Source organism: Rhincodon typus, chromosome 8 (genome assembly GCF_021869965.1).
Source record: "Rhincodon typus isolate 14 chromosome 8, sRhiTyp1.1, whole genome shotgun sequence".
NCBI lineage: Eukaryota > Metazoa > Chordata > Chondrichthyes > Orectolobiformes > Rhincodontidae > Rhincodon > Rhincodon typus.
In genome coordinates this window covers 90,945,579-90,957,185 of record NC_063339.1, presented here as the reverse complement: position 1 = coordinate 90,957,185, position 11,607 = coordinate 90,945,579, and the positions used below count along the sequence as shown (strand labels likewise).

At 43.2% G+C, this 11,607-nt stretch overlaps 1 protein-coding gene across 1 annotated transcript in view; it reads right to left on the bottom strand.

Moving 5' to 3' along the window:
- The window catches only part of LOC125483817 (oocyte zinc finger protein XlCOF6.1-like), a 28,762-nt gene extending 21,165 nt beyond the window's left edge, over positions 1-7,597 (bottom strand). Inside the window, exon 1 of the mRNA XM_048600511.1 lies at positions 7,494-7,597. Within this exon, the coding sequence (XP_048456468.1) occupies positions 7,494-7,597 (104 nt within the window). The remainder of the gene's footprint in view (positions 1-7,493) is intronic.
- Positions 7,598-11,607: the final 4,010 nt, after the last annotated feature.

The following is an 11,607-nucleotide window of genomic DNA, read 5'->3' as shown; positions in this document are numbered from 1 at the left end:
TAAGTCGTTGCACCAGATGAGAGATGCATTTAGAGGGTGATGGAGATAAGGGTGGAGAATTGAACTTGCTGGATAGCTCTTTCAGAGGCCGGTACACACACAATGGGTCATTGACATCCCTAATCTCCCACATCTGACAAGAAGCCCACATCACTCTACTGAAGGCCATCTTTGCACTTTAACAATCTACAGACCAAGACAATAGCACAGTATTACTGCTCTAATAAAAAACGACACTCGGCTAACTTGATCCCTATGTTGTATGTTTTAAAAATGTTTAATCTAGAGACAGATCTCAAGAAAACATAACAAGAAAAACACATGACTCCTCTATTGTAGATTTACAGCAGAGTCGGGTCAGACAAAAATAACAATTAGCTCTTCCCCTGCTGCGAGCTCCCTATACTAAGGTTTCTCCAAGGGCAGCTGTGAATTTCACTATGTTTATTTTTCTTTGACCCAACTCCGATGTCCAGAGATACTTGAAACTGAACAGCACAGACAATCAGCTGTTGACTGCCTGGTCAGTCAGCTGTGCAGGTTCACTGATCCTTTTTTCACTTCCCACCTGGTACCTGTTCTCTCAATTCCTCCAATTTTAAAGGTATCTTTGTTTTGAACTTTTTGTTTCAAAGATCCGAAACAATGCAAAGGTTTATAAAACAGTAATTGCTGCTCCGAGAAATCGAGGAAATCAGCTTCATCAGTGAGAATATCTCAAAAGAGGAGTACCTCTAACAGCCACAATTTTCTCCTGTCCACCATCTTGGATTACACAGAATCCTTAGTGAAAAAAAAAACAGAAAACTAAATAACAGACAACTTGATGTCAATTTTGAGGAAAGTATTTGACTTTTCTTTATAAAGAATGTGTCAAGTAGATTGTTGGAGAATAATGATATGATTTGACAGAGTCAGGAAAGAGAAATCACTTTGATAAACGTGCTGTGGTTTGTGGAGGATATCGGTTTTGACATCAACAAATGAGAATGGATTATTTGAATTTTCAGAGCATCTTTGACGTGTTTGCAGACAAGTGAATGAAAAAAACAATAGAGCCCGTGGTAAGAGGGGAGAATATTTCATGGGTTGAGAATTGGACACTTCATAGAAGACAGAGAGTCGGACCCTGCTCTGGACCGTAGGTCATTACTGAAAGTGTATCACATGTTCTTGGAGAACAGCCACTTATAAGGAAAATAAATTGTTTGGACGTGGGCAACAAACACCATCCTTCTCATTTTGTGTTTATTAGAATGTGAGAGGTTGGGAAGTGTCATTTTCGACAATGACCTAGATGTCCTTGTTGATGAGTCACTAAAAGAATTATACAGCGTAACAATTAATCATGACAGAAAATGTTATATTGTCCTTCATTGCAAAATTATTCAAGTATGATTGGAAAGACAGCTTCCTGCAGTTGTAGAGTATTGTTGAGGCAGTATTTGCAGCACTGTATACAGATTTTCTCTCCTTTTTAAGGAATGATAACCTTACCACAGAGACAGTGTAAAGGATTTTCACAAGCCTGATCCCTGAGTTTATGGTACCATGGGGAGAGTGTGACGGAAATGAGTGTTGAATCTGTAGCGCTGTGATAGAAGAGTTGATTGCATTGAAAATTCAGTATTATGGACTAATACTCATTTTGTCCAAAAAGACATTGACAGTGTGACAAATAGAATGCTTTTGTTTTACGTGAGACGTGTTTCCTGATCGTTTATGCATCTCTGTGGAGCACCCACGTTGGTTGAGAGAGAGCTGCAGGCTCTGAATGAAAACTTACCACATTAAGTCGCAGTTGGTGTGTGACTCTGCATTGTATGCCAAGTTGTTCACAAATCAGCAGCCATAATGCCTTATGTCTGAAAGAGTTAGCCATTCCCACCAAATAGGACATCAGTCTGTCTTCTGGGAGATGGAAGATGCCTCCATAAGACTTGGCACAAACCATCTACTGTCCCTCCTAACCGTCAGCAAGCCACGTTAAAGTAACCGTTCTGAGGAAGGGTCACCAGACCCGAAACGTTAACTCTGTTTTCTCCTTCACAGATGCTGCCAGACCTGCTGAGCTTTTCCAGCAACTTTGTTTTAGTTCCGACGTTAAAATAACATGTGTGTACTATGAGCAATGGCGCCAGGAGAAACCACATGGAGCAGTCTATCTGTGCATTCTTTGCTTCATTGGTTTGTCATGCTGGAGTATCAATGTCATCCTTCTATTTCTGTTTATGTGCCTTGAGTGTCGGAATGGCCAACTCCTGGTCCCAGGGAAGAGGTTCAAGGACCTGACTGGATGACCCCTGATACCTGTTTAACAGCTCGATGTGCTGACGAGACTCCTTGTCTTCCTGTGTAATAGGCAGGAGAGAGTGAATGGGCTGTGCCACTTATTTTCCAATCGTTTTGATGGGTTGAATGACTTCCTCTTATTCCTGTGAAACCAGTTTGAGGTGCTGGATAAACTCCCCTTTTATTACCGTCGAAATGAGCAGTGTATAGCAATACTGTTACATGAATATTATTGACACCTCAACAGCATAAGCTTGAATATTGTCTTACTGCACATGTACACAGACTGATTCAGGTACTGAGAGATGACATGTTTTTCTGAACATTGTCTGATCATCAATGAACATCCCCACTTCTGATCTTCTGTTGGGAGGGGAAGTCTTCGATGAAGCCGCTGAAGATGTTTATGTCGAGGAAGCTAGACTGAGGTCTCCTGCAGCGATATCCTGGGACAGAGAGGATTGATGTCCACCAATCACAAACATCTTCCTTTGTGCTACGGCTGACTCCAACCAGTGGGGAGTTCAAAACACATTGCCTTTAAGTTCAATTTTGTTCGGGCTCATTGATACCATTCTCAGTGAGGGTAGTGACGTTCGGATCTTCTCTGTTCCAGAACACCAGGGGAGCTAAATCACTGAAATGTTTGGAGGTGAGGGTGAGGGGTTGTTGATGGATTTGGACACATCAGAGAGTTGAGGGTTACAAGCAATTGGGTATGAAAGAGGAGATGAGGACGAGAGCAGATCAACCCTGATCAATTGAGGGGAAAGGCAGGTTTGAGGGGATGAATAACAGACTCCTGTTTATGGTGTTCTCATATTTTGTTATTGGAAAGTGAGTGCTGTTATTTTCCAGGACGTTCTGTTCAAGAATGTTGCAATCAGGGAGACCATAGGATTTTGTGAGTGCAGTATGGCGGGGGACGGGATGGGGCTGCTGCTGTATTCATAGGGAATCTGGATCTACAACATAACCAACAAATGGAGACAGGGGAAACTCTGTAAAGGGAAATGAGGGGGTCTGTGTCAGACCAGCACCCACTCTTTTTTCCCAAGAATATTTCCATCTCACACTCAACCATGTGCGACAGTCTTCAGAGGCCGAATTGTCTCTGTTTTGATTCACTGGGTACCAAGAGCAAATGGTCTCCAACTGATCCTGAGTTGCAGCTTTCTGGGGTGGAATGGAATGTAGAATGGAATGGAATGGACTGAGGAGCAAGATTGCGACATTAAACACTTTGTCCCTGCTCCACCAAGCACTAAGATCATGGCCTAAGTGTTCTCGGCCGCACTTTCCTATCTGTAGTTCATTATCCTTGACTCACTTTTCTGACAAATATTTAACTAACACAGCTTTGAATAACTGCAAACACACAGGTGCCACAGACTCCTGGGGAAAAGAATTCCAACTTAAACGGCCCTTTGAGAATTTCTCCTCACCCCTGTTTAGACCGAGTTTGGACGGTAACTGCTATCATTTCTAGTCCCGTTCCTCCATTGATCATGACAAATTTTAAATGTACCCGACTTGGTGAAATGGTCAATTATATGGATCTCAGACTGGATTAATTTCAGCCTTCGGGACAACTCAGGTAGGTGTCTTAAATTTGCGAAAATAACTAATATATAATCAAAACAAAGTTACTCAATCTATGATGGAAAGATAAATGATAAACAGTTTGGTCACTGAAATATATATACATCAATATTTACGTGTCTACAAAGACTGAGACACACAGAAACGCGCACACACAGAGACGCATGCATACATGGACTCACACATAGTCGCACACACAGACACACACGTACACACATGTCTGTGACAAACAGAAAGAATTAAAAAAAAAACTCTGCAGAATACCAGTTTGAAAGAGTTCTGTCCAAACAAGAGCTAAACTTATGGCAAAAGAAAAAATATGATTGTCCCAAATGTTGTTCTGACTCTGAAGTAATTTGCTCACACAAGCTGCCAACAAAAAGGTTTCTTCATGGAACAGTTGGATTTGGCTGAAATTCATTTGCTTTCGGCAATGGAGAGATTCCAGTGAATCCTCAACAGGAATCCTGCACGAGTGGCAAAGATATCTGACGGGTTTTCTGCTCTCATACATTGCTGTGAGGAGGAATAAAGAAAGAGAGGCTGCAATTAGTTGCTGCTTCTCTGGCAGGTTACATTTTCTCCTCTGAACTCAAATATACAATAACGTTATCCGACCACCAAACTGGACCATGTGAGATCTGCTTCAACATTTTCTGGGCTGTATGACGCCATGACTGTTCCTTGCTCCTTGTAGGAACAACTTAACTTAATTTGAGTATATGTTCATATGTGTCTGACAAATGTTCGTACAATAAATTCATGTCTTATTAGTATCTGTGATAAAATGAATACATTGTTTTCATAAAACTGAATCTTTAGTTTCAGTCTTCCATAGAAGAGGAAACATCCATCAGCTACGCACCTGATACGCTGTCCTTAAGATCTTACATGGTACAATATGAACATCTCTCATTCTCATGCCCAAAGTGCCGTGACCTTGTAGAGGTTTGTAAAATATTGAGGGGCGTGGATACAGTGAATAGCCAAGATCATTTTTCTCTGGTGAGGGTGACCAAAACTAGAGGGCATAGATTTAATGAGAGAGGGGGCAGATTTTAAAGAGACCTGATGGGTAACTCTTTCACGTAAAGGGTGTTGTGTGTAAGGAATGAGCTGCTAGAGGAAGTGGTGGAGATTGGCACAGTTACAACATTTAAAAGGCATCACGATGGTTACATGAATAGAAAGGGTTTAGAGGGATATGGGCCTAATGCTGGCAAATGGAAATACATCAGTTTGGGATATCTGGTCGGCACGGACGAGTTGGACCGAAGGGTCCGTTCCTGAACTGTATGACTCTATGACTCGATAAGGCTTTCATTCCATGAATGAGTAAAGTGAAATAAATTTGATAAGTTTCTGAAGCAATTTTGCATTTTGTTTTCCGTTTAGGGAATTGTAACTACACGGAATATATCAGGAGTGGTCTCAGTAATGCCCCTTACAGATGCAGTAAAACAATCCGACGATTATATAGATAGCTTCTGCATAAAACAACATCATTCCATATACTTTCGTAATCACTGGTTGCATGTGCAGACTAACATTATAGGATTCACGTGCCAGGACTCACAAATCCCTCTGTACCACCATGTTCTGCAATCTGTTTCCAATTATGCACTTCACTGTTGTTTTATCCTTCCATCACAGCACAGATTTACCCATAACTCACATTATGCTATTTCTGCTGATGGTTTGCACACTATACTTCCCTGTCTTTATATCCCATTGCAGACTCTGTGCCGCCACTGGACATCTTATGAATGACTATCATGATGGATGAGCTAACTGAGTTCCAATCCAATCAGTCCCTTGATTTGGATTATAAATCATTGATGACTCACACAGATCCCTGAGGCACTCCACCGAGTTACAGCTTTATAACCTGAAAATAAACATTTATCTCCGCTGGCTATTGCCTGGTAGTTAACCTGGGTTCCCCTGTTCCTGTGCAGCAGCCTCGAAAGGTTGCATGGTCTTGTCCTGTGCGGTGTAATGTAGTCAAAGGGCAAAATGACTTCATTCTATTTCTGTGTAAATCATTTGAGGGGAAGGAGGGTTGCAATGATCCTGACTGGCTGTTTGGCGTCTTGTTCTACCTCTGGAACAGCGTTGAGGAGTTGAGTGAGAGAACAACACCTGGGTTAGGAGCAGCAGTTGGCCATTCGGCCTCTCGAGCCTGCTGCACCATTCAGAATGCTCATCGTTGTTGTGATTGTGGCTGAACACCCCATTCCTACCTGTTCCCAATAAACATTAATTCTATTGTTCAACAAAGATCAATGGAACTCAGCCTTGAATGTTTTCAGTAACCCAGTCTTCACTGCTCCTTGGGGAGGAGAGCACCACAGATCACACAATCCTAAAGAGAAAGAAACATCCCTATCTCAATCTGAAATGGGAAGGCCTTCGTTCTGAAATTGCGTTCCCCTCAAACCAATCACCACTCTTTTGAGACACAAGGACACAACAATTAGGAACAGATATAGATCATTCAGCTCCTCAAACCTGTCCACATTTCCATTAACTGACTTCAGTCAAATACTTATCAAATTTAACCTCCACTGTACTCACATGAAAACAAGTCCAGGTACCATAAGATCATAATAGCATAAGAAATTGGAACAGAATTAAGCCACTCGGCTTGTCAAGTCTGCTGTGCCGTTTGATCATGGCTGAAATGTTTCTCAACCCCATTCCTTGCCTCCTATAACTGACCAGTGATCCCCTTATCAATGAAAAACATATCCATCTCTGTCTTAAAGACACCACTGTGTCCGTGTGTATGGGTTTGTTTATGTGTTTGTATTTGATTGTGTGTCCATATCTCTGTGTGTATGTGTTGTGCGTATTAGTGTGTGTATCTCTGTCTGCATCCGTGTGCAATGAGATAATTTGTGTTTGCAGTAAATCCATTGAAATTGGAGTCAAACCCGCCCCACTCTTTCACTCTGCCTGTCGCTGTTGTGTTACACAATGTCTCCGCCTGCTGGCCTCCCCACGCCACTACACAGTTGGTCGTTTTCTTTGGGACGACATCAAACATTGTGAATCTCTTACATTGTACGGCCTTTTGTTTCATCAAATAATGTCTTGGAGGCACAGAGCAGTTTCGTCCGATAACTAGCAACGTTGTTCCTGACATATTACCATCACCATCGGGTCTGTTTTAGGACTTCTCAATCCTTTCTCACTTTTAATTTGTAAGAGTTCATTACAAAACATTGCTAGCTAAAGAACATGGAATAAAATTCAATTCATCTCCTTACAAAATGGTTCACTCAGAGTTGTTTGGATACAATTGCAGTGGAAATACTCTTTAATGTGTACACGAAGAGTGACGAATAATGTCCAAATACAAATCACTTCCACATTGCAGAGAGGGCATATTCATTTCTCTCCATGAGCATTTCCGACTCTTAAGGACCTCAGTACAAATGCAATCCTCCCGACACTAGCCTTGTATGTGTGTGTCTGTATGCATGGCTGTGTTGATGGACTGTCAGCTTAGATGGTGGTCTGAGCCGCTGCCCTCCTGCCCTCCCTCACAGACTGAATGAATCCCATTCCACCTTCCGTTGCCCTCGGTGCATTACGGTGCAGAGGCCAGCAGAGGGAGACATTGCACCACATTACACACCACAGAGACGGCCAGACCCACCGCGCCCACAGACAGACATGGAAATACACGCACAGCCATCGTTACGCAGGACTAATACAGAAACACGGATATACAAACTAATACACTGACATTTATACGAACATGGAGAGTCTGGCAACATTTATTTTGTTCCGTGATGATTTTTTCACTATTTCACTCAATGTGTCTGTTGTTTGTCAATATTTCTGTTGCTCTGTGGGGAATGTGTCAGTATTTCTGTGTGGAATGTGACTGTATTACAAATTCAATGCCTGCAGATACCAAACCTAGAAGAATTGGAAAGTGTGTGAAGGACAGTTTGGAACACCAACAGAATAGAGACAAGTTGGTATTGTGTTCAAGTATATGGCAGATGAGGGCCAATGCAGAACAGTGTCAGGTGATGCAATTGGTAGGAAGAACATTGAAAGACAATATAAAATAGGCTGTACCGTTATAAAGGAGGTGCAGGAGCAGAGGGCCCTCGATGTATATGAGCACAGATTATTGAAAAGTTCAGGACAAATCACCTTGAAGAGGGCAGCAGAGTGTTGACGCTGATTGGCCGACGTGGGAAGATCTGCATCAGTGCAGTCACTGCTTCCAGAAGATGGTTTGTGGAGGGGCTGTTGTCAAGTGACAGCAAAGGGAAAGGGAGAGATGCAGGGAGCATCCTGGGAAGGTGAGTGAGGGAAAACCGACCTCGGGGATTGGCTGCGATAAGTAAGGGTAAGAGCTTAATAAATTTTCTTGATTGAGAATAGAAATATCAGTCAGTGGGGTTAAGTGCTACACTTGTCAGATGTGGGAGATCTGCGGCGTTTCCAGTGCCTCAGATGACTATATCTGCCGCAAGTGAATCCGATTGCAGCTCCCCAAAGACCCCATGGATAGGTTGAAGCGGGAATCGGATGCAGTTAGGAACATGAGGGTGGCAGAAAGCGTCATAGACAATCGTTTTAGAGATGTGGTGACCCAAGGTGCAGGCAGATAGATGGGTGCACGCGAGAAGGAGCTGGCAGCCAGTACAGGAATCCTCTGTGGTCGTCCCCCTCTCTAACAAGTATACCGTTTTGGATACTGTTGGGGGGGTGACCTATCAGGGGTAACAGCAGCAGCAGGCAGACTGGTGGCACCACGGCTGGCTCTGTTCTTAAGAAGGGAAGGACAAAGAGCACTACAGCAGTAGTTTTGGGGACTCGATAGTTAGGGATACAGATAGGCACTTCTGTGGATGTAAAAAGAAACTCCATGATGATGTGTTGCCTCCCTGGTGCCAGGGTCCAGGATGCCTCTGAATGGGCAGAAAGTATTCTGAAGGGAGAGGGTGAACAGCCAGAGATTGTGGTACATATTGGTACTAACGGCACAGGTAGGATGAGTGACGAGGTCCTGCAGCAGCAGTTCAGGGAGTTAGGTAGAAAGTTAAAAAAGCAGGGCCTCCAAGGTTGTAATCTCAGGATTCCTCCCTGTACCACATTTCAGTGAGGCTAGAAATAGGAGGATAGTACAGCTCAACACGTGGCTAAACAGTTGGTGTAGGAGGGAGGGTTTCAGATATCTGGACCATTGGGATCTCTTCCAAGGGCAGGTGGGACCTGTACAAAAAGGACGGGTTGCATCTGAACTGGAAGGGCACAAATATTCTGGCTGGGAGGTTTGCTGGTGTCCCTCGAGAGGGTTTAAATTAGCTTGGCAGGGGTGTGGGAATCAATGCAAAATGAATGTACTGAAATGGAGCTAGAGAATAGGGCCAGTAAGACTCAGAGAAAGAACAGACAGGGTGTGGTTGCTGATCAAAGCAGATATAGTGGATTCAAGGGCACCTGTTTCAATGCAAGAAGTGTAAAAGGTAGGGTAGAAGAACTTAGAGCTTGGATTAGTACTTAGAACTATGATGTTGTTGCTATTACAGAGACTTGGTTAAGGGAGGGACAGGATTGATAGCTTAATATTCCAGGATACAAATGTTTCAGGTGGGATAGAGGGGGATATATAAGGGGTGTGGGAGTTGCACTACTTGCTGAGGGGAATATCACAGCTTTACTGCGGGAGGACACCTCGGATGGCTCATACAGCGAGGCAATATGGGTAGAGCTCAGGAACAGGAAGGGTGCAATCACAATGTTTGGGGTTTGCTATAGGCCTTCCAACAGCCAGCAGGAGATAGAAGAACAGATATGTATCCAGATTTTGGCAAGCTGTAAAAGTAACAGGCTTGTTGTCGTGGGTGATTTTAACTTCACATATATTGACTGGGACTCACTTAGTGCTTGGGGCTCGGATGTGGCAGAGTTTGTAAGGTGCATCCAGGAGAGCTTCTTGAAACATTATGTAGACAGTTCAACTAGGAAAGGGGCCGTACTGGACCTAATATTGGGGAATGAACCTGGCCAGGTGGTCGATGTCTCAGTAGGGGAGCAGCTCAGGAACAATGATCACAATTCAGTAAGCTTAAGAGTACTGATGGATAATTATAGTTGTACTTGTCAAGTGAAGGTGTTAAATTGGGGAAAGGCTAATTATAACAATATTAGGCAGGAATTGAAGAATGTAGATTGGGGCAGATGTTTGAGGGCAAGTTAACATCTGGTATGTGGGAGTGTTATTTGCTGGCAGCTCAGGACAAGCACGTTACTGTGAGGATGAAGGATAATTATAGCAAGTTTAGGGAACCTTGGATAACGAGAGATATTGTGAGCCTAATCAAAAAGAAAAATGAAGCATTTATGAAAGCCAGGAGTCTGGGAATGTCCGAAGCAAGGGTGGAATACAAGGAAAGATGAAAGAAACTTAAGTGAGGAGTCAGGAAGGCTAAAAAGAGATCATGAAAAGTAATTCAACAACAAGATTAAGGAAAATCCCATATATATATGTATACATATATATATATAAAGAACAAGAGGGTAGCCAGGGAGAGGGTTGACCCACTCAAGGACAGGGATCGGAATTTATGTGTGGAGGCAGAGGGATATGACGAGGTATTAAATGAGTACTTTGCATCAGTCTTCACCATAGAGAAGGACTTGGTAGGTGATGAGTCTGGGGAAGGGTGTGTAGATAGTTTGGGTCATTTTGAGATCAAAACGGAGGAGGTATTGGGGGCCTTGAGAAACATTAAGGTAGACAAGTCCCCAGGGCCTGATGGGATATACACCAGAATACTGAGAGAGGCAAGGGAGGAAATTCCTAGGGCCTTGAGAGAAATCTTCGTATCCTCTCTGGCTACAGGGGAGGTCCCAGAGGATTGGACAATGGCCAATGTTGCTCCTTTGTTTAAGAAGGGTGGCAAGGTTAATCCAGCTATTTACAGGCCAATGAGCCTTATGTCAGTGGTAGGGAAATTATTGGAGAGGATTCTTTGAGACAGGATTTACTCCCACCTGGAAATCAATGGGCGTATTAGCGAGAGGCAACATGGTTTTGTGAAGGGGAGGTCGTGTCCCACTGACTTGGTTGAGTTTTTTGAGGAAGCAATGAAGATGATCGATGAGAGTAGGGCAGTGGATGTTGTCTACATGGACTTCAGGAAGGCCATTAACATGGTGCCTCATGGCAGGCTGATAGAGAAAGTAAAGTCGCACGGGGTCAGAGTGAGCTTGCAAAATGGATATTAAAAACTGGCTCAGTCATAGAAGACAGAGGTTAGCAGTGGAAGGGTGCGTTTCTGAGTGGAGGGTAGTGACTCGTGGCGTTCCTCAGGAATCAGTGTTGGGACCTTTGCTTTTTGTAATATTTATAAATGATTTGGAGGAGAATATAACTGGTCTGATTAGTAAGTTTGCCGATGACACAAAGGTTGGTGGAATTGCGGATAGCGATGAGGACCATCAAAGGATACAGCTGAATATAGATTGGTTGGTGACTTGGACAGAGAGATGGCAGATGGAGTTCAATCTGGAAACGTGTGAGCTAATGCATTTTGGAAGGTCTAATCCAGATGAAAAATATACAGTAAATGGCAGAACCCTTAAGAGTACTGATAGGCAGTGGGATCTGTGTGTTCAGGTACACAGGTCACTGAAAGTGGCTACGCAGGTGGAAAAGGTAGTCAACAAGGCATATGACAT